This window comes from Delphinapterus leucas, chromosome 17 (assembly GCF_059928025.1).
Source record: "Delphinapterus leucas isolate spDelLeu-1000000601 "Yukka" chromosome 17, BTC_Dleu_Yukka2, whole genome shotgun sequence".
NCBI classification, from domain to species: domain Eukaryota; kingdom Metazoa; phylum Chordata; class Mammalia; order Artiodactyla; family Monodontidae; genus Delphinapterus; species Delphinapterus leucas.
In genome coordinates, this window is record NC_143145.1 from 85,731,265 (window position 1) to 85,757,567 (window position 26,303).

The following is a 26,303-nucleotide window of genomic DNA, read 5'->3' on the forward strand; positions in this document are numbered from 1 at the left end:
TGGTGGTCTTTCCAACAAATGGCAAAGGAATGAAGGTGGAACCTCCACCTCCCACCACATACAAAGTTAATTCAAAGTGGATCAAAGACCTAAGTGTAAGAGCTAAAACTGTAAAATACTTAGGAAGAAACACGGGTAAATCTTTAGGACCTGGGATTTGGCAGTGACAATTTGGCACTCTTAAGTATAACAGTAAAAGCACAAACAAGAAAAGGAAAAAACAGATAAATTCATCAAAATTGAAAACTTTAGTGCTTACCATCAGGAAAGTAAAAATACAGCCCACAGAATGGGAGAAAACATTTGAAAGTCATACAGCTGCTAAGGGACTTGTGTACAGAATACATAAAAAAACTCTTACCGCTGAATAATAAAAAGACCACCCAATTAAAAAATGACCACAGTACCTGAACGGACATTGCTGTAAAGAAGACACACAAATGGCCAACAAGCACATGGGAAGATGCTGGCCATCATTAGTCATCAGATAAATGCAGTGGGATTCCACTTCACACCCACTAGAATTGTTGGAATCAAAAAATGGAACATAGCGAGTTGTTGTGAGGGCTGGAGAAGTCGGAGCCCTCGGTGTTTCTGCTGGGAAGGTAAAATGCTGCAGCCACTGTGGGGAGGTGTGGCAGTTCCTCCAAGAGTTAAACGTGGGGTACCATAGGACCCTGCGTTCCATTCTGGGTACTAACCCAAGCGAAGTAAAAGTGAGTCCACACAGACACCTGAAGACAGGCGTTCCCAGCATCCATCATGTTCTGGTTTCCTGCAGATCGAATCTCTTGGCTTTTAGGTTATGAGCAACAAAATATTCTGCGTGGTGAGAGGGAATGTCTGGTTTGGACAGGAAAAATCATACGTGGTTTGTGTCTTCATGTTTGTTTAATCTTTTTTCCAGTGATGAGTTACTTCTGGGCCATGAGAAGGTGCCTGCCTTTGAGCATTACATCGCTGTAGCGCAAGGAAGCAGAGATCACAACATCCGTGCCCAGGAGCCAAGCAGTGGACTTTCAGAAGAGGCCCAGGTGAAGTGCTTGATTGACCAGGCGACAGACCCCAACATCCTTGGCAGAACTTGGGAAGGGTGGGAGCCCTGGATGTGAGGTCCTGGGGATTCAGCAGAGAAAGGGCATGCGTGTGGAGAGAGTGTCCTAAACTTTGATCCAAGCAATCAGTGGGCTCATCGTCCCGAAGCACCAGAGTTGTATCCCGAGTTTAATCCAGGTCGTGACGAAGAAGTGAATGCTGGCATGGGTGAATGACTAGGCCATAATCATAGATCAGGTTAGGGTTAAAATGGATGTAGAAGGGCAGACTCGTGCAGAGCACGGAATCAAGACCGTAGCAGATCGCGAGTGCTGTGAGCGGACCAAGAGCTGTGGTAGTTCATTGTGCACGTGAGCGTTCTGCGACCTGCCTCACGGCGCCATGGAAATCACACCCAGAAGACTTCGTCCCGGAGACTCTGTGAGAGTCATATTAGCAACACAGGAATAAGGTCAGGCTATGATTATGGCTTATTGTATTTAGAAATGATTCTATTTGACATTTTAGGATATTTTTGTAGGTTTTTCCCTTTCACATTTTTCTCTTCTAGTTTTGACATTTTATGACAGAACTGTTCTCTAGAAGGGGAAGTGTTTAGGAGAGGGAAAAACCTTGGTCTCAGCACTCACTTTTGCTACTCTGATCACAACGGGAAGGTGGATGAAAGAGCTTTGCATCCCAGACTCAGGAAAGCTTCAGAAATTCCAAGTATGAAAGTAGGGATAGCACTAAGCATTCGGGTTCTAGGAAAATAAAAGAAATCCCTGTTTGAAATGAATCCTTATTTGGAGATAAAACATGCGTTCTAGAGCAGCCAGACCAAGTTACAGAAGCAACTTCCTCTGCGCTCGAAGGGCCTCTGTCCCCACCCGGAGCCGATTTCAGGTGGGCTTTGAGCTTTTTGTTACTGTTTTTTTCAAACATGTCTAGTTAGAAACTCTTGTATGATTTTGGGAAATAGTAAATCTTAAGACTAAGGAACATTAAAAGTTTTTTTCCCAAAGTAGTGTATAGCTTTTATGCAGTTTCACAAGCAAACATTTCATCTTATAATTATTTCATTGTATTACTTGACAAACTTATTCTGATAGATACAGGTTGAATGCATTATGGCATTAATAAGAAACGTTTATGGGGACTTCCCCAGTGGTCCAGTGGTTAAGACTCTGTGCTTGCACTGCAGGGGGCTTGGGTTCGATCCCTGGTCGGGGAACTGAGACGTCCAGCATGCTGCACAGCGTGGCTGAAACATTTAAAGAAAAAAAACAAAAAAATTCGAAGTTCCCTTAGGACGGGACGCCTACACACAGCTTCCAATTGACAAAATAAAATCGTGGGGAAAGAGTAAAGATGTAAACTGTAAACACTTTCTAAAATAAAAATTATTTCATCAACTTGCAAGAATGTTTGAAGTGCTGTTGATTAATGACCAGTAACTTCCGCTAAGATAGGTGTTTGTGAACTTTGAAATATTGTCTGTATGTTCAAGTGACAGCCCAGCTGTGGGGTTTGTACTTATTCTCTTTGAACATCATGAAATTGAAGAGTTTAAGGACTGGCTTTTCAAAAAAGCAAAGGCCACTGGAATTTTGATAGGGATCGCACGGAATCTGTGGACGGCTTTAGGTAGTTCTGCTATTTAACGATATTAAGGCTTCCAGTCCATGAACACAGTGTCTTTCCTTTTGTCTTTCATTTCTTTCAGCAGTGTTTTGTCATTTTTACTGGTTTTTGATGTTTCTACTTTTCAGTTTCCTTGTTTAAATTTATTCTTAGTATTCTTTTGGATGCTGCTGTATATTTGTAGATATTATGTATTTACAGAGTTTCCCAATTTCCTTTTTGGATTGTCATTGCTGGTGTAGAGGAACACAGCTGCCTTTGTGTGGTGATCTTTTCTCTTGAAACTTTGCTGGATTAATTTATTAGCTCTAGTACTTATTAGCTATCTGTGGGACTTTTCGTATACAGGATCATGTTGTCTGTGATAGAGATGGTTTTACTTCTGCTTTTCCAATTTGAATATTTTTTCTTTTTTCTTGCCTGATTGCTCTGGCTAGAACATCCAGTACAGTGTTGAATAGCAGTGGTGAAAGAGGGCATCCTTGTCTTGTTTCTGATCTCAGGGGAACGTTTTCATCTTTCACCAGTGAGTGTGGTGTCATCTGTGGGTTTTCAGCAATGTCCTTTGTCGTGCTGAAGAAGTTCCCTTCTAGTCTTAGTTTGCTGTGTGTTTTTATCGTGAGATGGTGTTGAATTTTGTCAAATACTTTTTTTGCATCAGTTGAGATGAACATGTGTTTTTTCTCCTTTGTTAAAGTTGTATATTACAACATTCGATACTAGATTTTCTTTTTAATTTAGTTTTTGGCCGCGTTGGGTCTTCGTTGCTGCACGCGGGCTTTTCTCTGGTTGTGGCAAGCAGGGGCTACTCTTTGTTGCAGAGCACGGGCTCTAGGCGCGTGGGCTCAGTAGTTGTGGCTCGTGGGCTCTAAAGCGCAGGCTCAGTAGTTGTGGCGCAGGGGCTTAGTTGCTCCATGGCATATGGGATCTTTCCAGGCCAGGGCTCGAACCCGTGTCCCCTGCATTGGCAGGCAGATTCTTAACCACTGCGCCACCAGGGAAGCCCGATACTAGATGTTGAATCACCCTTGCAGTGCTGGGACAAATCCCACCTGGCCATGGTGAGAAATCCTTTTACTCTGAGGTTGGATTCCATTTCCTCATATTTTGTTGAGGATCTTTGCATCAGTGCCCATAAGGGTTATTAGTCTATAATTCTCTTATGGAGCCTCTCTGTCTGGCTTTGGTATCAGGGTAATGCTGGGTTATTAGAACGAGTTCGGGAGTGTTCCCTTCTCTGATATTTTCTGGAAGAGTTTGAGAAGGATTGGTGTTAATTCTTCTTTCAGGGTTTGGTACAATTCACCAGTAAAGCCATCCTTTTCTTTTGGGGAGGTTTTTTCTATTACTGATGAAGCCTCTTGTTGCAGATCTTTTCAGATTTTCTATTACTTGAGTCGGTTTTGGTAATTTATGTTTCTAGGAACTTTTGATAAGTTGGCATTTTTATTTCTGTAAGGTAGACGATGTCCCCACTTTCTTTTTTTTTTTTTTTTTTTTGGTGGTACGCGGGCCTCTCACCGTTGTGGCCTCTCCCGTTGCGGAGCACAGGCTCCGGACGCGCAGGCTTAGCGGCCATGGCTCACGGGCCCAGCCGCTCCGCGGCATGTGGGATCTTCCCGGACCGGGGCACAAACCCATGTCCCCTGCATCGGCAGGCGGACTCTCAACCACTGCGCCACCAGGGAAGCCCCCCACTTTCATTTTTGATATTAGTTATTTGAGTTTTTTTTTTTCTTTTTTTTTCTCAATCAGTCTGGAAAGAGGTGTGTCAATTTTGTTGAGCTCTTCAAGGCACCAGTGTTTGGTTTTGTTGCATCTCTTTTTCTGTGCTCTGTTTTATCTGTGCTTCTAATCTTGACTATTTTCTCAGTTTACTGGCGTTGAGTTTGCTCTTCCTTTCCTTAGTTCCTAAAGGCGTAGCGTTAGGTTACTCATTTGCAATCTTTCTTTTTTAATGTAGGCACTAAAGTGTGGTGAAATGAAATTTATATTTTAAGGCAGGACAAGAAAGATTTAAAAATTCTTCTTGTGTGTGTGTCCGGGTCTCCTCCGTGCCCCCCTAGTGTGCAGTGTGCGTCGCATTGCACATTAACCAGAGCTCCTCAAAGGCGGAGCGGCCGCTCAACCACAAAGATCACTGTTTCCTTTCCTTCTGATGCTAGCAGTGTAACTTCCTGAAAGAATAGCAGTCTTTCCCAGCTCTGTTGGGGTCACGGTGACATGCTGCTCCTTTGTACGTGCTTACCTGGACTATGTATTGTGGTGACGTTTCTATAAAATACCAGTATGTCATTGTTATATACACGATCCTTCGTCTCAAAAATGTCTGACTGTGCCTTGGACTTCTAAACAGGTGGAACAGTTCTCAGAATCCTCAGTTTGGCTTGAATAAAATTCCCTTTTTTCTTTCTTCATTTGATTGTTAATTGAATTTTTGTCAACAAGTCTGACCATTGTTTTTACTACATTCCTTAAATTTTGGTATGCTGTGTTTTTGTTTTCCTTTGTCTCAAAGTGTTTTCTAATTTTCCTCGTGATTTCATTTTTGATTTGGTTGTCTTAAGACTACGTTGTTTAATTTCCACATATTTGGAATCTTTCACTTTTCCTTCTTTATGGATCTCTAGCTTTATTGCATTTGGTTAGAGAAGATATTTCGTAAGATTTTAATCTCTGGAGACTTGTTTGGTGGCCTAACGTGTCTATCCTGGAGAATGTTCCAGCGCACTGAGAGGAGTGTGCTCTGTGGTCGTGGGTGGAGTGTTCTGTGCGTGTCTGTTAGGTCTGGCTGGTATGTGGGGTTCAGGTCCTCTGTTTCCTTATTCTTCTGTCTAGATGTTCTGTGTGCCCATTATTGAAATTGGGGTGTTGAGGTCTTCAGCTGTTAATGTAGGTCTGTTTCTCCCTTCAGTTGTCAAGCTTTGCTTCCTGTATTTGGGTGGGGGTGGGCCCTGCTGTTTGGTGTGTGTATCTTTATAATTGTGATGTCTTTTTGATGGATTGACTTTATCAGTATATAATGCCCCTTTTTGGTCTCCTGTAACAAGTTGTGACTTAAGAGTCTATTTCCTGATACTAGTAGCCATGCCAGCTTTCTTTTTTTGTTTTGTTTTCATTTTATTTTATTATTTTTTTAAACATCTTTATTAGAGTATAATTGCTTTACAATGGTGTGTTTGTTAGTTTCTGCTGTATAACAAAGTGAATCAGCTATATACATATCATGCCAGCTTTCTACTGGTTATTAATGCATGGAAAACATGTTTCCGTACTTTCAATCTGTTTGTGACTTTGGCTCTAAAATGAGTCGCTTGTAGATAGTGTATAATTGGCTTATGCTTTTATAATCCATGTTGCCAGTACCTCTGGTGAATTTAATCTGCTTAAATATAAAGCAACTTCTAAATTAGGGAGTACCTATTTCTATCTTATTTCCATTTGTTTTCTACGAGTTTCATCTTTTCCCCCCAATTTCTTCCAAAACTGTTTCCTTTTGTGTTTGATTTGGTTTTGCTAATGTATCATTTCAATTCCCACCTTGTTTCCTTTTCTGTGTTTTTAAGTTTTTTCTTAGTGGTTATTCTGATGACTATAATTAATATCCTGAATTGATACTGGTTCCAACAGCTTCGCAAAAACCCTGCTCCTGTACAGCTCTGTCCTCTCTCCCACTTGATGCTGTTATTGTTGCCATCACAAGTTACATCTTAGAATACTGTATCCCCATTAACATTAGATTTATAATTAGTTTTATGCACTTGTCTTTTAAATCATATAAACAAAAAGAGGAGTAACATACCAAGATTTATTTATATAGTTACCGAGATTTCCTTAAACACCCAGCACCAAAAAGATCTCCTCCCGCACTTTGCAGGTTGGTTTTGGGGTGCTCCTTCAGTGCTCAGCCGGGCTGCCTGCGACTCCACTCCAGCTTTCACCTTGGAGCCCAAGGAGTGCTGTGAGTCTCAGTGTTGTCAGTTCTCTTCTGAGCTCGCGTCAGGGTTTGGCGTGCAAATGCACTAGGCAGCCCTCTGAAGCCCTTGTTCCCCCAAGGACCCTCCTCCATAGCCTCCTCCCATCTAGGTTGTTGGTTCTGTCTGCTGCTTGCCCCATCTGCCCATGGATAGCATGGATAGTCTTTAAATGCTTTTGATTCGTGCCTCCTGGAAGTGGCTGGAGCTGAAAGAGCAAAGCAAAGGGAAGGCTCTGTGCCGGCCCCTCAGGTCACTTACCAGACAGGTCAAATGCACAACGACAGCTTTAGAAGAGCAAGGTCCCTATGGCCACCCCACCCCTTGTGCCCAGAACTGGCAACCCACGCCAGGAGCATGGTCACCGCTGACAGCTGGGAGCTGGGGTGGCAGGCAAGTACAGAACAGTGCTACAGCACTCACCAAGTTTTCCCAGCATCTTTCCCCTGGTTTCTGTAAGTATCTGATTTGAATCCAGCATTCCAAAGACGTTGATTCTGCCGTTATTTTGCCAGCTTATTGGTAGCTTCAGTGGAGGTACTGATTCTCAGAGGGCCCTACTCTGCCGTCCTCCATGACATCGCTCAGATGATCTTCTTTGACTCATGGTTGTCAGGAACTTCTAGAGTTCCTGTGTGTAACTACTATTTGCAGACCTGTGGGCAAGGCATAGACGTGCGTTGTATGAGAGGCCAACCATGAGGACTTTAAAGCTGAGAAGGGAAGGTGATGTTTGTATATGAAGATCCGCAGTGTACAGTGAGAGAAATAGCACCCCAAGGGCGCTAGGAAAAGGCTGCCTGTGCCCAGGCCCAAAGGGTCAGGAGTTACTCTCTGGAATAACGCGCTAAAACAGCACTGCTTGATACCCACTTAGTGCAGTGATGGAAATGTTCTAAATCTGTTCAGTATGGCAGCCACATGTGGCCATCAAGCCCTTTAGATGTGGCTAATGTGACTGAACACCTGGATTTTAAGTTATTTAAATTATAGTTGATTCTTGTTCTTCACATTAGTGACGTTCTGTAACATCAACACAGACACTGAACTGGTGAATACTGAACCAGTGCTCCAGGGGGAAATAATTTAGATTATTGGGGGCCTCTGGTCACAGCAGTTTCATTGACTGATCAGTATATAACCTTGTTTTATGTGTGTTATTTATTGTCGTGCTAATGTATTACATCCCTAGGACTGACTGACTTTATAACTGGAAGTTTGTACCTTTTGACCACTCACCCATTTTGCCCATCCCTTGATCCCCACCTCTGACAGCCACACATCTGTTTGTTTGACCTATGAGTTGGTTTTGTTTCGTTTTACATGCCACATATAAGTGAGGTCATACGGTTATTTGTCTTTCCACGTCTGACTTATTTCGCTTAGTGTAATGCCCTCAAGGTCCATCCGTGTTGTCGCAAATGCCAAGATTTCCATTTTTATAGCTGAATAATATTCGTACACACACACAGTTTGCCCTGCTACCCGAAAGTAGAGCGTTCCTGTGAAAACTTTCCTAAGCAAAATGGTATAAAGAGAAGAGCATCCCCCGCTTTTCTGAAGTTCAAATTATGCCACTTTTACAGAAGTCCTACATTAGTACCTGTTTTCACTAACCAAAAGAAATCCAAAGAAGATTTTCGCCTTTATGAAAAAAGCCATTACTGTACTGATGTAAGTCTTTTGTAAAAGCAAAGTGGTATAATGCAAACTTTTGGAAAGCAGGGAGTACCTGTACCACTTTTTCTTTATCCATTTGTCCATTAATGGGATATTCCATGTGTTGGCTATTGTAAATAATGCTACGATAAACACGGGGGTGTGTACGTCTTTTCAAGTTAATGTTTTATTTTCTTTTAATAAATACCCAGAATTGAATTGCTGGATCGTTTGGTAGTTCTGTTTTTAGTTATTTGAGGAAGCTCCATATTGTTTTCTACAGTGGCTGCACCAATTTACATTCCCACCAGCAGTGCACAAGGGTTCCCTCTGCCCACTTTAAACTGTATTGTTTGTTCTTCTGCTGTTGAATTGTATGAGTTCTTTACATATTTTGGATGTTAGCCCCTGATCAAATATATAATTTGCAAATAATTTCTCCCATTTGGTAGGTTGCCTCTTTTTTTGTTGATGGTTTCCTTTGCTGTGCAGAAGCTTTTTAGTTTAACGTAGTTCCACTTGTTTATTTTTGCTTTTGTCGCCAAATTCAAGACAAGACTGCTGTCAAGGAGCTTACCACCTATGTTTTCTTCTAAGTGTGTTACGGTTTTAGGTCTTAATATTTGAGTATTCAATCTACTTCAAGTTAATTTTTGTGAGTGGCGTAAGATAGGTGTCCAGTTTCATTTTTCTTATGTGTTTGTTAACTTTTCTCAACACTGTTTGTTGAAAAGACTTTCCTTTTCCCATTGGACATTCTTGGCTCCCTTATCAAATATTAGTTGACCATATATGTGGGGGGTTAATTCTGAGGTCACTATTCTGTTCCACTGGTCTGTGTGTCTCTTTTTATGCCAGCCCCATAGTGTTTTACTTACTGTTGCTTTCTAGTATACTTTGAAATCAGGAAGTGTGATACATCTGGTTTTGTTTTTCTTTCTCATGACTGCTTTCACTATTTGGGGTCTTTTGTGGTTTCATACAAATTTTAGGATCTTTTCCTTTTTCTGTGAAAAATGCCATTGAGATTTGTATAGAGATTGCATTGAATGAATGGATGGCTTTGGGTAGCATGAAAATTCTAACGATATGAACTCTTCCAACTGATGAATGAACACAGGATGTCCCTCCACTTGTTCGTGTCGTCTTCGGTTTCTTTCAGCAAAGTTATAATTTTCATTTTCATTGTACATCTTTCATTCACTTCAATTTTCATTTTCATTGTACATCTTTCATTCACTTCCTTGGTTAAATTTATTCCTAGGCATTTTATTGGTTTTGATGTTTCATTCTCAGTGTATAGAAATGAAGCTTATTTCTATGTATTGATTTTTATATCTTGCAAATTTACTGAATTCATTTATTATATCAGTAGTTTCTAAAGTTGAGTCTGTGGGATTTTTAATAGATAAGATTATGTCATTTGCAAACAGTGATAATTTTGCTGTTCTCTTTCAGATTTGGATAGCTTTTCTTGGTCTTGCTTGATTCCTCTAGCTAGGACTGCTAGTACTGTGTTGAACAATTTGTGAGAGTGAATACCCTTGTCTTGTTACTGATCTTAGAGTAAAGGCTTTAATTTTTTTTTTATGCATTGAGCATAATTTTAGCTGTGGGTTTATTGCATATGGCTTTTATTAGGTTGAGGTATTTTCATTCTACCCCCAATATGCTGAAGCTTTTTACTATTATAAAATGATGCTATATTTTGTTAAGTGCATTATCTACATCTGTTGAGATGATCGTGTGACTGTTCCCTTTCATTCTGTTAATGTGGTTTTATCACATTTATTGATTTGTGTATGTTGAACCAGCCCTGTATCCTAGGGAAAAATCTCACTTGATCGTGGTTTATAATCCTTTTAATAAGTTCTTGAATTTGGTTTGCTAATATTTTGTTGAGGAATTTTGCATCTGTGTTCATGAGGAATATTAGTCTAGAGTTCTCTTTTCTTGAAGTGTCCTTATCTGGCTATGGTATCAGAGCAACGCTGGGCCTCGCAGAATGTGTTTGGAAGTGCTCCCTGCTCTTCAGTTTTTCAGGAGTGTTTGAGAATGGTAGGTGGTAATTCTTCACTAAACGTTTGGTAGAATTCTCCAATGAAACCATCTGGTCCTGGTGTTTTCTGTATTGGGAGATTTCTGATTACTCATACAAGCTCCTTACTCATTATTGGCTTGTTCAGACTTTTTCTTTCTGGTTCAGTCTTGATAAGTTGAATCAATCTAGGAACTTACCCATTTCTTCTAGGTTGTCCAATTTGTTGGTGTATACTTGTTTTTAGTAGTCCCTTATGATCCTGTGTATTTCTTTAGTGTCCATTTGAATTTCTTCTCTTACATTTCTGATTTTGAGTCTTCTCCCTTTTTTTCTTAGTTTCACTAAGGATTTGTCAATTTTATCTTTTTGGAAAACCAGCCCTTATTGATCTTTTCTATCATTTTACTCATTTCTATTTCTTTTATTTTGGCTGTGATCTTTATTATTTCCTTCCTTCTGCTAACTTTGCTCTTAATTTATTCTTTTTCTAGTTCTTTAAGGTATAAAGTTGTACTGTTTATTTGTGATCTTAAAATATTAATATATGCATTTTTAACTAAACTTCCCTCACTGAACTGCTTTGGCAGTGCTCCGTAGGTTTGGGTATGCTGTGTTTCATTTGTTTTGAGATAATCTTTGTTCAGGAGTGTGTTGTTTATAGTTTCTACATATTTCTAGATTTTTCAGCTTTTCTCATGTTTTCGATTTCTAGTTTCATACCATGGTGGTCAGAAAACATACTTCATATGATTTCAGTCATCTTAGGTTTTCTAAGACTTGTTTTATGCCCTGTCACATGATCTGTCCTTGAGAGGGTACCATGTGCCATTGATTAGAATGTATCCTGCTGCTGTTGGATGGAATATTCTGTAGGTATCTATCTATCTATTAGGTCCATTTGGCTTAATGTTTGGTTCAAGTCCATCATTTCCTTGTTGAATTTCTTTCTGGGTTATCTATCCTTTGTTCAAAGTGTGGTACTGAGGTCTCCTATGATTATTGTATTATTGTCTGGTTTCCCTTCATTTCTGTTAGTATTTGCCTAACATATTCAGGTCCTTCCATGCTGGGTGCATATATACTTTATACTTATGACTGTTATGTCTACTTGATGGATTGATCTCTTTACAGCATTTACAATGATGACCTTCTTTGACTCTTGTTACCATTTTTGTCATAAAGTGTTTTGTCTGATAAGAGTATAGATACCCTTGTTTTCTTTTGGTTTCCACTTGCACAGAATACTTATTCCTGTCCTGTCACTTTGAGTCTACGTGCGTCCTGAAGGCTCAAGTGGGTCTCTTGTAGGCAGCATATAGTTGAGTCTTTTTAAAAATATATCCAGCCACTTGGTGCCTTTTGATTGGTGAGTTCAGCCCATCTGCATTTAGAGTATTTGTTGATATGTAAGGACTTAACTCCTGCCACCTTAACATTTGCTTTCTGGTTGATTTGTATTTCTGTTGCTTCTCTCCCGGCGCCCCGTGCACCCCCACCCCCCACCCCCACCCCCCAGCCATCTCTGCCTACCTTCGTAAATTTGTTATTCTCTGTGGTGGTATATTCTGTTTCCCCTTTCTTTCTTTGTCTTTTGTGGTTACCATGGGGCTTACATAAAACATCTCAGAGGTAGAACAGTACATTAAGCTGATACTAGTGACTCGAATCAAGATGCTGAACTAGGAGGACACAGAGCTCCGCTCCCCTCCCCTCATGAACACATCAAAAATGCATCTACATGTGGAACAGCTATCACTGAACACTAGCTGGAGACTGGCAGAAAGACTCCTGTGCAACCCAAGTAAGTCTGTAAGAAAGATCCACATGATTCTTCAGGCGGGAAGGGAAGAGACGTGATCAGGTGAAGACCTGTGCCCGTGGGAGGGGACTCAGAGGAAAAGGGAGATTTACTCGGGCAGACACCCTCCCTGGGGAGTGAGAAGTTGGAGCCACATACTGGGTGCCCAGCCCTGGGGTCCAACAACAGGAAGACGAGTCTCCTTGGCTGGTTGGAAGGCTGTGGGAAGCCTGGAACTCTGCTGGTACGGAGTGCATGGATTTTTACTGGCTCCCAAAGCTGGGCCGAGACGGCAGATTGAAACTGCACTGCTGGCTCACTGGTTTCCTGTGACCAACCCAGTGTGCACCCCAGCCTGAACCAAGCTAACACTCCAGTAGCATCTGCCTTGTGTTGCAGCTCCACAATGGAGTGAGAGCTGCCATGACCAAGGAAGAAGCCTGGCCAACAAACTGCTGTGGTGGCTCAAACCCTAGGTGGCATCTGAGCAGGGAAGGGGCAGCCATTACTGGCAATTGCACAAGGCAGCGCATCAGACGCAGACCAGATCTCTGACGGCAGCCAGACCACACACCCGATGCCCTGGCCCTTGCCAACCGCCCCCCGCCACACACCAGCCCTGCTTGGTCCACACTGGTCCCGTCCGGGACTGAGGGTACCAGTACTGGGAGGGGAAAGAGCACTCAGTGGGAGCTGAGCCAGCGCAGGCCTCACCCCACCCCTGGCTCCGGCTCCAGCTCCTCTGTCTCAAGCCCCACCACCTAAAGCTGACAGCTGCTAAGCACACGCTGAGAGAGTACATGGCTTAGGTTCCAGTCAAATTCAGCTCCCCCACCAAAGCCACTGGACACACACAAACTGTACCAGGGGCGCTTCCCACATAAAGACACCTCTTCAAGACCGCCAGAGGTAACCGTTTCGCCTAATTTAATAGAGACAGACAGAGAAAGATGAGCAAAATGAGCAGAGGAGTTTATCTCAGTTGAAAGAAAGAGCAAGAATTCAATGCATCAAGAACAAGAATGCTAACAGAGATTGGTTCAAGACGGCAGAGTAGAAGGACGCGCGCGCACTCACTCTCACGGGAGCACCGGAATCACAACTAACTGCTGAACAATCATCGACAGGAAGACACCGGAACTCCCCAAAAAAGATACCCCACATCCAAAGACAAAGGAGAAGCCGCAGTGAGATGGTAGGAGGGGTGCAATCATGATAAAATGAAATCCCATAACCGCTGGGTGGGCAACTCACCAACTGGAGAACACTTAGACCACAGAAGTCCACCCACTGGAGTGAAGGTTCTGAGCCCCACATCAGGCTTCCCAACCTGGGGGTCCAGCACCAGGATTTCCCAGAGAATCAGACTTTGAAGGTTCGCGGAATTTGATTGCAGGACTTCAACAGGACTGGGGGAAACAGAGACTCCACTCGTAGAGGGCTCACACAAAGTAGTGTGCGCATCGGGACCCAGGGGAAGGAGCAGTGACCCTGGGGAGACTGAACCAGACCTACCTGCTAGTGTTGGAGGGTCTCCTGCAGAGGCGGGGGGTGGCTGTGGCTCACTGTGGGGACAAGGACACTGGTGGCAGAAGTTCTGGGAAGTACTCCTTGGCATGAGCCCTCCCAGAGTCCGCCATTAGCCCCACCAAAGAGCCTGTAGGCTCCAGTGCTGGGTCACCTCAGGCCAAACAACCAAAAAAAGGGAGGGAACCCAGCCCCACCCATCAGCAGACAGGGGGATTAAAGTTTTACTGAGCTCTGCCCACCAGAGCAACACCCAGCTCTACCCACCACCAGTTCCTCCCATCAGGAAGCTTGCATAAGCCTCTTAGAGAGCCTCATCCACCGGAGGGCAGACAGCAGAAGCAAGAAGAGCTACAGTGCTGCAGCCTGTGGAACAAAAACCACATTCACAGAAAGATAAGATGAAAAGGCAGAGGACTATGTACCAGATGAAGGAACAAGCTAAAACCCCAGAAAAACAACGAAATGAAGTGGAGATAGGCATCCTTCCAGAAAAAGAATTCAGAATAATGACAGTAAAGGTGATCCAGGACCTCAGAAAAAGAATGGAGGCAAAGATGGAGGAGATGCAAGAAATGTTTAACAAAGACCTAGAAGAATTAAAGAACAAAGAGGAACAATACAATAACGGAAATGAAAAATACACTAGAAGGAATCAATAGCAGGATAACTGAGGCAGAAGAAAGGCTAAGTGACCTGGAAGACAGAATGGTGGAAATCACTGCCGCAGAACAGAATAGAGAAAAAAGAATGAGAAGAAATGACAGCCTGAGAAACCTCTAGGACAATATTAAATGTACCAATATTCGCATTTTAGGGGTCCCAGAGGAGGAGGGGAGAGAGGGAGAGGGCGAGAGGGAGAAGAGGGGGAGAGGGAGAGGGAGAGGGATTTGAAGAGATTATAGTCAAAAACTTCCCTAACTTGGGAAAGGAAACAGCCACCCAAGTCCAGGAAGCGCAGAGAGTCCCAGGCAGGACAAACCCAAAGAGAAACATGCTGAGACATACAGTAATCAGATTGACACGAATTAAAGAAAAATTATTAAAAGCAACAAGGGGAAAATGACAACATACAAGGGGAGTCCCATAAGGTTACCCCCTGATTTCTCAGCAGAAACTCTACAAGCCAGAAGGGAGTGGCAGGATACATTTAAAGTGATGAAAGGGAAGAACCTACAACCAAGATTACTCTACTCAGCAAGGATTTCATTCAAACTTGATGGAGAAATCAGAAGCTTTACAAACAAGCAAAAGCTAAAAGAATTCTGCACCACCAAACCAGCTCCACAACAAATGCTAAAGGAACTTCTCTAAGTGGGAAACGCAAGAGAAGAAAAGGACCTACAAAAACAAACTCAAAACAATGAAGAAAATGGTAATAGGAACATACGTATCAATAATTACCTTAAGTGTGAATGGATTAATTGCTCCAACCAAAAGACACAGGCTCGCTGAATGGATACAAAAACAAGACCCATATTACATGCTGTCTACAAGAGGCCCACTTCAGACCTAGGGACACATACAGACAAAGTGAGGGGATGGAAAAAGATATTCCAGGCAAACGGACATCAAAAGAAAGCTGGAGTAGCTATACTCATATCAGATAAAATACACTTCAAAATAAAGAATGTTACAAGAGACAAGGAAGGACACTACATAATGATCAAGGGATCAATCCAAGAAGAAAACATAACAATTACATATGCACCCAACACAGGAGCACCTCAATATATAACGCAAATGCTAACAGCTATAAAAGAGGAAATCGACAGTAACACAGTAATAGTGGGTGACTTTAACACCTCACTTACACCAGTGGACAGAAAATTAATAAGGAAACACAAGCTTTAAATGACACAACAGACCAGATAGATTTAATGGATATTTACAGGACATTCCATCCAAAAACACCAGATTACACTTTATTCTCAAGTGCACAAGGAACATTCTCCAGGATAGATCACATCTTGGGCCACAAATCAAGCCTCGGTAAATTTAAGAAAACTGAAATCGTATCAAGCATCTTTTCTGACCACAGCGCTATGAGATTAGAAATCAATTACAGGGGGAAAAAAACCCATAAAAAACACAAACACATGGAGGCTGAACAAATACATTACTAAATAACCAAGAGATCACTGAAGAAATCAGAGGAAATCAAAAAATACCTAGAGACAAATGACAATGAAAACATGACAACCCAAAACCTATGGGATGCAACAAAAGCAGTTCTAAGAGGGAAGTTTATAGCTATACAAGCCTACCTCAAGAAACAAGAAAAATCTCAAATAAATAATTGAACGTTACACCTAAAGGAACTACAGAAAGAACAAACAAAACCCAAAGTTAGCAGAAGTAAAGAAATCATAAAGATCAGAGCAGAAATAAATGAAATAGAAACAAAGAAAACAATAGGAAAGATCAATAAAACTAAAAGCTGGTACTTTGAGAAGATAAACAAAATCGGTAAACCATTAGCCAGACTCATCAAGAAAAAGAGGGAGAGGACTCAATAAAATTAGAAATGAAAAAGGAGACGTTACAACAGACACCGCAGAAATACAAAGCATCCTAAGAGACTACTACAAGCAACTCTATGCCAATAAAATGGACAACCTGGAAGAAATGGACAAATCCTTATGAAGGTATAACCTTCCAAGACTGGACCATAGAAAATATGAACAGACCAATCACAAGTAATGAAGCTGAAACTGTGATTAAAGATCTTCCAGCAAACAAAAGTCCAGGACCAGATGGCTTCACAGGTGAATTCTATCAAACATTTAAAGAAGAGTTAACACCCATCTTTCTCAAACTCTTCCAAAAAATTGCCTAGGGAGGAACACTCCCAAACTCATTCTACGAGGCCACCATCACGCCGATAACAAAGCCAGATAAAGATACTACAAGAAAAGAAAATTACAGGCCAATATCACTGATGAATATAGATGCAAAAATCCTCAACAAAATACTAGCAAACAGAATCCAACAGCACATTAAAAGGATCATACACCATGATCAAGTGGGGTTTATCCCAGGGATGCAAGGATTCTTCAGTATACTCCAATCAATCAATGTGATACACCATATTATCAAATTGAAGAATAAAAACCATATGATCATCTCAGTAGATGCAGAAAAAGCTTGTAACAAAATTCAACACCCATTTATGATAAAAACTCTCCAGAAAGTGGGCACAGAGGGAACCTACCTCAACATAATAAAGGCCATGTACGACAAACCCACAGCAAACATCATCCTCAATAGGGGAAAAACTGAAAGCATTTCCTCTAAGATCAGGAACAAGACAGGGATGTCCACTCTTGCCACTATTATTCAACATAGGTTTGGAAGCCCTAGCCACGGCAATCAGAGAAGAAAAAGAAATGAAAAGAATCCAAATTGGAAACAAAGAAGTAAAACTGTCACTGTTTGCAGATGACATGATTCTATACGTAGAGAGTCATAAAGATGCCACCAGAAAACTACTAGAGCTAATCAATGAACTCGGTAAAGTTGCAGGATACAAAATTAATGCACAGAAATCTCTTGCATCCCTATACACTAACAACGAAAGATCAGATAGGGAAATTAAGGAAACAATCCTATTCACCATTGCAGCAAAAAGAATAAAATACCTAGGAATAAACCTACCTAAGGAGGTAAAAGACCTGTACTCAGAAAAATATAAGACACTGATGAAAGAAATCAAAGATGACACAGATGGAGAGATATACTACGTTCTTGGATTGGAAGAATCAATATTGTGAAAATGACTATACTACCCACAGCAATCTACAGATTCAGTGCAATCCCTATCAAATTACCAATGGCATTTTTTTTTTTTTTTACAGAACTACAACAAAAATATCTTAAAATCTGTATGGAGACACAAGAGACCCCAAGTAGCCAAAGCAATCTTGAGGGGAAAAAATGGAGCTGGAAGAATAAGACTCCCTAACTTCATACTATACTACAAAGCTACAGTAATCAAGACAATATGGTACTGGCACAAAAACAGAAATACAGATCAATAGCACAGGATAGAAAGCCCAGAGATAAACCCACACACCTGTGGTCAACTAATCTATGACGAAGGAGACAAGGATATACGATGGAGAAAAGACAGCCTCTTGTATAAGTGGTGCTTGGAAAGCTGGACAGCCACATGTAAAAGAATGAAATTAGAACACTCCCTAACACCATACACAAAAATCAACTCAAAGTGGATTAGAGACCTAAATATAAGACCGGACACTATAAAACTCTTAGAGGAAAACATAGAACTCTCTGACATAAATCACAGCAAGATCTTTTTTGACTCATCTCCGAAAGTAATGGATATAAAACCAAAAATAAACAAGTGGGACCTAATGAAACTTAAAATCTTTTCCACAGCAAAGGAAACTCTAAAGAAGAGAAAAAGACAGCCCTACCGAAGGGAGAAAATATCTGCGGACGAATCAACGGACAAAGCATTAACCTCCAAAATACATACACAGCTCATGCAGCTCAATTAAAAAAAAAAAAAAAAAATCCCCAATCCAAAAATGGGCAGAAGACCTAAACAGACATTTCTCCAAAGAAGACACACAGATGGCCAAGAGGCACAGGAAAAGCTGCTCAATGCCACTAATTATTAGAGAAATGCAAATCAAAACTACAGTGAGGTATCACCTCACACCAGTTAGAATGGGCATCATCAGAAAATCTACAAACAAGAAATGCTGGAGAGGGTGTGGAGAAAAGGGAACCCTCTTGCACTGTTGGTGGGAATGTAAATTGATACAGCCACTATGGAGAACAGTATGGAGGTTCCTTAAAAAACTAAAAATAGAACTACCATATGACCCAGCAATCCCACTCCTGGGCATATACCCTGAGAAAACCATAATTCAAAAAGACGCACCCCAATGTTCACTGCAGCAGTATTTACAATAGCCGGGTCACGGAAGCAACCTAACTGCCCATCGATGGCAAATGGATTAGGAAGATGTGGTACGTATATACAATGGAATATTACTCAGCCCTAAAAAGGAACGAAATTGGGTCATTTGTAGAGATGTGGATGGACCTATAGAGACTGTCATACAGAGTGAAGTCAGAAAAAGCAAAACAAATACTGTATATGAAAGCATATATGTGGAATCTAGAAAAATGGTATAGATGAACCGGTTTGCAGGGCAGAAACAGAGACACAGACGTAGAGAACGTATGGACACCAAGGGGGGAAAGCGGGGTGGGTGTGGTGGTGGGATGAACTGGGAGATTGGGATGGACAGGTATACACTGATGTGTGTATAAAACAGATAACCAACAAAAAAGAGAATGCTAACAAAGGAAAAAGAAGACATGAATACAGAATTTTAACAAGAAACTAGAAAATTATCTTTTAAAATGAGAAATTAATAATTCAGTAACTAAAAGGAAAAACGGAATGAACAGCAGATTAGGTGATACAGAAGGATGCATAAGTGAGCTGGAAGATGGAAATAACCCAATCAGAACAACAAAAAGAAAAACCCGAAAGGGAATTTCGGATAACATCAAGTGTTTCCAACATTCACATTATACAGGTCACACCCCTGAAGGAGGAGCAAGAGAGAGAAGGGGGTCAAAAATGCACTTAATAAAATTATGGCTGAAAACTTCACAAGCCTGAGAAATGAAACATAATCAGTTACGGGAAGCACAGTGTGTGTCAATTAAGATGAACACAAATAGATCGATGCCGAGACATACCATAATTGAAATGGAATAAGAGAGATCTAAAGGCAGCAATAGAAAAAGAGGCACATACAAGGGAACCACCGTAAGGTTATCAGCTGATTTTTCTGCAGAAACTGCGGCCAGAAGGGACGGCATGATACATTTAAAGTGCTGAAAGGGAAAAACCTGCAACCTAGGATACTCTGCCCAGCAACACTGTCATTGAGAACAGAAGGAGAGATAAAGCACTTCCCAGAGAAGCAGAAACTAAAAAAGTTCACCAATACTAAGCAACCCTAAAAGAAATGTTAAAGGGTCTTCTCTAAGTGGGAAAGAAAAGGCTATATAACAAGAGTAAGTATCTATAGGAAAGGAAAAATCGCACTAGTGAAGGCAAATATATATTTACAGGCTGAGGATCAATCACTTAAATAAGCTAGTACAAAGATTAAAAGACAAAAACTTGTAAAATCAAGTATCAGTAAAGAGATAAAAATGAAGATGTAAAATATGGCATCGAAAACACAAAGTGTTGGGACTTCCCTGGTGGTCCAGTGGTAAAGAATCCGCTTACATATGCAGGAGATGCGGGTTTGATCCCTGGTCAGGGATTTAAGATCCCACATGCCGCTGTGCGACTAAGCCCGCATGCCACAACTACCGAGCTTGCACGCCTCACCTGGAGCCCACATGCCACAAACTACAGAACCCACGTGCTCTGGAGCCCGCATGTCACAACTACAGAGCCAATGCAGCCTACAGCCGGCATGCCACGACTAGAGAGAGAAAACCTGCAAGCTACAAGTAGAGAGAAGCCCGTGCACCACACAAAAGACCCCACATGCCTCAATGAAGATCCCATGTGCCGCAACTAAGACCTGACACAGCCAAAAATAAAAGTATAATAAATAATCTTAAAAAAAAAGTGTGGGGGAAGGATGTAGATGTAGATGTTTTAGAACACGTATGAACTCTAAAAGGACTACCTGTTTAAAATAAGTATAGTTACAGGTCATCATATATGAACCCCATGGAAACTACAAACCAAAAAACTACAGTAGAGGGACTGGCCGAGATGGCAGAGTACAAAGACCCTGAGCTCACCTCCTCTCAGGAGCACTCCAGAATCACAGCTATCTGCAGAGCCACCAACAATGAAGAAGAATGGAAGCTACTAAAAAAGATCTTCTACAACTAAAGACAAAGATGGAACCACAATGAGATAGATGGATAGGAGGGACGGACTCACGAATATAATCAAATCCCACACACCTGGGTGGGCGACCCACAAACTGGAGAATAATTATATTACAGAGGTTCCCCCATAGGAGTGAGAGTTCTGGGCCCTACATCAGGCTCCCCAGCCCGGGGGTCCTGCACTAGGAAGACAAGCCCCCAGAGCATTTTGGCTTTGAAGACCAGAGGGGCTTAATTTTGGGAGCCCCACAGGACTGGGGAAAACAGAGACTTCATTCTTAAAGGGCACACATGAAATCTCACACATACCAGGAACCAGGGCAAAAGCAGTAATCGGATAGGACCCTGGGTCAGACCAATCTGTCGGTCTTGGAGAGTCTCCTGGAGAGGTGGGGGGTGGATGTGGCTCACCATGGGACACAGACACTGGTGGCAGACATTTGGGAACATTCTACCATGTGAACTGCTGCTGCTGGTTGCCATCTTGGCTCATCAGCACCGAGACCTGGCCCCAACAGCCTGTAGGCTCCAGTGCTGGGACACCTCAGGCCAAACAACTAACCCGGTGGGCACGTAGCCCCACCCATCAGTAGACAGGTTGCCTGAAGACTTCCTGAGCCCACAGCCATGCCTAACCATGGCCCTGCCCACCAGAGGGCCAAGACCCAGCTCCACCACCAGCAGGCAGGCACTAGGCCTTCTCTCCAGGAAGCCTGCACCAGCCTCTTGACCAGCCTTATCCACCACGGGGCAGACAAAAGAAAACCTCAATCCTGCAGACCCAGCCTGCCCACAGCAGGCCAGACCGTACTCTGAGACCAACTGGCCCCAGCCCTGTCCACCAACAGGCCAATGCATACCCTGCACCGCACACTTAACTGTGTGAGGAACCAGGAGCCCCCCTCCCCCCCCCCCAATAGTCCAGCGCTAACCTCAGGACCTGGGTTCACCTGCCATTGGGTGAGCTCTGCCCATTTCCAATGGGCAGGCCTAAATCTTTGCGACTCCGACTATACCCATCACTGAGCCAGCACTAGCCTCAGGGCCCCTTAGGGCTCTGTAGCCAGCTGCCTCGTGACCAGGCCCCGCTAAACAGCAGCCAGCAGCTTCTACACAAGGCAGGTCCTGGCAACCAACCGGACTAGGGGCCAACCAAGCCCACCAGATCAGCCACATAGCCCACCGTAACAGAAGGACCCATGCAGCCCTCTTAGGGGGAACCCTTAGAACATATAGGTAATGGGAGGACACTGCAGGACAGTGCACTGCTGGGACACACAAGATGTCTCCTACAGAGGGCCACTTCTCCAAGGTTGAGAAATGTACGTAACTTACCACAAACATAAAAATACAAATAGCAACTTAGACAAAATGAGGTAGCAGAGGAATATGTTCCAGATGAAGGAACAAGATAAAAAACCCCGGAAGAAAAACTAAGTGTTGTAGAGACAGGCAATCTACCCAAGAAAGGGTTCAGAGTGAGAATCATAAAGATGATCAAAGAATTTGGGAAAAGAATGCACAGAGTGAGAAATTAGAAGTTTTGAGCAAAGAGTTAGAAAACATAAAGAGTAACCAAACAGATGGCGAATACGATAACTGAAATGAAAAATACACTGGAAGAAATCAGTAGTACAGAAGGACAAATCAGTGAGCTGGAAGACAGAGTAGTGGAAATCACTGCCACTGAACAGAAAAAAAAAAGTATGAAAAGAAATGACAGTTTGAGAGACCTCTGGGACATCAAACACACTAATATTTGCATTATAGAGGCCCCAGAAGGAGATAAGAGAAAGAGCCTGAGAACATACGTTTAAGACATAATAGCTGAAAACATCCCTAACCTGGGAAAGGAACAAGTCACCCAAGTCCAGGAAGCACAGAGACTGCCACACAGGATGAACCCAAAGAGTAAGACAACAAGACACACTGTAAATAAAGTGACAAAGAGATAAAGAGAGAATATTAAAAACAACAAGAGAATAACAAATAACATACAAGGGAATTCCCACAAGGCTGTCAGCCCGTTTTTCAGCAGAAACTCTACTGGCCAAAAGGGAGGGGCAGGATATATTTAAGGTGATGAAAGGGGAAAAAATACAACCAAGAATAATCTATCCAGGAAGGCCCTCATTCAAATTTGATGGAGAAGTCAAAAGCTGAAAGAGTTCAGTACCATCAAACCAGCTTTACAACAGATGTTAAAAGAACTTCTCTAGGTGAAAAGGAAAAGGCCACAACTAGAAACAAGAAAATTACGAAATGAAAAAGCTCACCAGTAAAGGCAAACATACAGTGAAGGTAGGAAATCTCCACACACCAAGCTAGTAGGGAGGTTAAAAGAAAAAAGTAGTAAGACTGTCTCTATTCCACAATAAGCAGTTAAGGGATACACAAAACAATGAGACATAAAATATGCAAGCAGAAACAGTAATGGAGGGGGGGAGGAGAGTACAAATGCAGGGTTTTCAAAATGCATTTGAAATTAAGCCATCAGCAACTTAAAACAATCACGTATACATACAGACTGCTATACAAAACCTCACGGTGACTGCAAACCCAAACTCTGTAACAGATATGTACCCAAAAAAGAAAAAGGAAACCAAACATAACGGTAAAGCTAGTCATCAAATGAGAGAGAACAAAAGAAGGGAAAAACGACCCTACACAAACAAATCCAAAACAATTGACAAAATGGCAGTGGGAACATACATGTCGATGATTACCTTAAATGTAAACAGAGTAAATGCTCCAACTAAAAGACACAGAGTGGCTGACAGACACAAAAACAAAACCCCTTGATATTCTGCCTACAAGAGACTCACTTCAGATCTAGAGACACATACAGACTGAAAGTGAGGGAGTGGAAAAAGGTATTCCATGCAAGTGGAAATCAAACGAAAGCCAGAGTAGTAATATTTATATCAGACAAAATCGACTTTAAAATAAAGACTGTTAAAAGAGACAAGGAGGGACACTACATAATGATCAAGGGATCATCCAGGAAGATACAACAATTGTATATACATATGGGAGGCACCTAAATATAAGGCAAATATTAAGAGACATAAAAGGAGAAATTGATGGTAACACAATACTAGTGGGGGACTTTAACACCCCACTTATATTAATGGACAGATCATCCAGACAGAAAATCCATCAGGAAACACAGGCCTTAAATAACACATTAGACCACATGGACTTAATTGATATATATAGAGCATTCCATCCTAAAGCAGCAGAATACATATTCTTTTCAAGTGCATATGGAAAATTCTCCAGGATAGATTACATGCTAGGCCACAAAATAAGCCTTGGTAAATTTAAGACAACTGAAATCATATCAAGCATCTTTTCCAAACGCAACACTACAGAGACCAGAAATCAACTACAGGAAAAAAAATTGCAAAAAACACAAACATGTGGAAGCTAAACACTATGCTGCTAAACAACCAATGGATCACTGAATAGATTAAACAGGAGCTCAGAAAATACCTACAGACAAATGAAAACAAAAATACAACGATCCAAAATCTATGGAATGCAGCAAAAGTGGTTCTAAGAGGGAAGTTTATAGTGATACAGCTTACCTCAGAGAACAAGGAAAATCTCAAATAAACAACCTAACCTTACACCTAAAGCAACTAGAGAAAGAAGAACAAACAAAACCCAAGTCAGCAGAAGGCAAGAAATCATAAAGATCAGAGCAGAAATAAATGAAACAGAAACGAAGAAAACAACAGAAGAGACCTTCAAGATGGAGGAGTAAGACGTGGAGATCACCTTCCTCCCTTCACATACATCAGAAATACATGTACACGTGGAACAACTCCTATAAAACACCTACTGAACGCTGGCAGAAGACCTCAGACCTCCCAAAAGGCAAGAGACTCCCCACATACCTGGAGAGGGCAAAAGAAAAACGAATAAACAGAGACAAAAGAATAGGGATGGGACCTGCACTTCCGGGAGGGAGCTGTGAAGGAGGAAAGGTTTCCACACACTAGGAAACCCCATCACTGGTGGAGACGGGGGTTGGCGGGGGGAGCTCCAGAGCCGCGGAGGAGAGCACAGCCACAGGGGTGCGGAGAGCAGAGCGGAGAGATTCCCGCACGGAGGATCGGTGCCGACCAGCACTCACCAGCCCGAGAGGCTTGTCTGCTCACCCGCCGGGGCGGGCGGGGCTGGGAGCTGAGGCTTGGGCTTCGTTCGAAGCGCAGGGATAGGACTGGGGTTGGCGGCGTGAACACAGCCTGCAGGGGGTTAGTGCGCCACGGCTGGCCGGGAGGGAGTCCAGGAAAAGTCTGGACCTGCCGAAGAGGCAAGAGACCATTGTTTCGGGGTGCACGAGGAGAGGGGGTTCAGAGCACCGCATAAACAAGCTCCAGAGACGGGCACGAGCCGCGGCTAACAGCGCGGACCCCAGAGACGGGCATGAGATGCTAAGGCTGTTGCTGCCGCCACCAAGAAGCCTGTGTGCGAGCACAGGTCACTCTCACACCTCCCCTCCAGGAGCCTGTGCAGCCCGCCACTGCCAGGGTCCTGGGATCCAGGGACAACTTCCCCAAGGAGAACGCAAGGCACGCCTCAGGCTGGTGCAATGTCACGCCGGCCTCTGCCACCGCAGGCTCACCCCGCACCCATACCCCTCCCTCCCCCCGGCCTGAGTGAGCCAGCGCCCCCGAATCAGTGGCTCCTTTAACCCCGTCCTGTCTGAGCAAAGAACAGACGCCCTCCGACGACCTACACGCAGAGGTTGGGCCAAGTCCAAAGCTGAGCCCTGGGAGCTGTAAGAACAAAGAAGAGAAAGGGAAATCTCTCCCAGCAGCCTCAGGAGCAGCGGATTAAATCCCCACAATCAACTTGATGTACCTGCATCTGTGGAATACATGAATAGACAACGAATCATCCCAAATTGAGGAGGTGGACTTTGGGAGCAATGATACATATATATACATTTTTTTTTTCCTTTTTCTCTTTTTGTGTGTATGTGTATGCTTCTTTGCGTGATTTTATCTGTATAGGTTTGCTTTTACCATTTTCCCTAGGGTTCTGTCTGTCCGTTTGTTTTTTCTTTTTTTTATTAAAAATTTTTTAATAATTATTTTTTATTTTAATAACTTTATTATTTCCTTCCTCCCTTCGTCTCTTTCTCTCTTTCTTTCTCCCTTTTCTGAGCCGTGTGGCTGACAGGGTCTTCGTGCTCCAGCTGGGCGTCAGGGCTGTGCCTCTGAGGTGGGAGAGCCAAGTTCAGGACATTGGTCCACAAGAGACCTCCCAGCTCCATGTAATATCAAACAGCAAAAGCTCACCCAGAGATCTCCATCTCAACGCTAAGACGCAGCTCCACTCAACGACCAGCAAGCTACAGTGCAGGACACCCTATGCCAAACAACTAGCAAGACAGGAACACAACCCCATCCATTAGCAGAGAGGCTGCCTAAAATCATAATAAGTTCACAGACACCCCAAAACACACCACCAGACGTGGTCCTGCCCAACAGAAAGACAAGATCCAGCCTGATCCACCAGAACACAGGCACTAGTCCCCTCCACCAGGAAGCCTACACAACCCACTGAACCAACCTTAGCCACTGGGGGCAGACACCAAAAACAACGGGAAGTATGAACCTGCAGCCTGGGAAAAGGAGACCCCCAACACAGTAAGTTAAGCAAAATGAGAGGACAGAGAAACACACAGCAGATGAAGGAGCAA

The 26,303-nt window shown here is 42.7% G+C and overlaps 2 protein-coding genes across 9 annotated transcripts in view; one reads left to right on the forward strand and one right to left on the reverse strand.

Moving 5' to 3' along the window:
* Window positions 1–18,224, forward strand: part of PRKDC (protein kinase, DNA-activated, catalytic subunit) — a 165,728-nt gene extending 147,504 nt beyond the window's left edge. For all 5 annotated transcript variants that reach the window (XM_022556817.3, XM_022556820.3, XM_022556821.3 and 2 more), the window contains exon 86: window positions 908–18,224. In XM_022556817.3, the coding sequence (XP_022412525.1) occupies window positions 908–1,112 (205 nt within the window). In that variant the 3' untranslated portion in view covers window positions 1,113–18,224. The remainder of the gene's footprint in view (window positions 1–907) is intronic.
* Window positions 230–26,303, reverse strand: part of SPIDR (scaffold protein involved in DNA repair) — a 393,663-nt gene continuing 367,589 nt past the window's right edge. For 2 of the 4 annotated variants that reach the window (XR_016388576.1, XR_016388573.1), the window contains 3 exons: window positions 13,406–24,897; window positions 7,077–7,309; window positions 230–6,861 (listed from right to left, as the gene is read on the reverse strand). The gene's annotated coding sequence lies outside the window, so the exon portion shown is untranslated. The remainder of the gene's footprint in view (window positions 6,862–7,076; window positions 7,310–13,405; window positions 24,898–26,303) is intronic. The other 2 variants (XR_016388574.1, XR_016388575.1) reach the window with 2 other exon arrangements.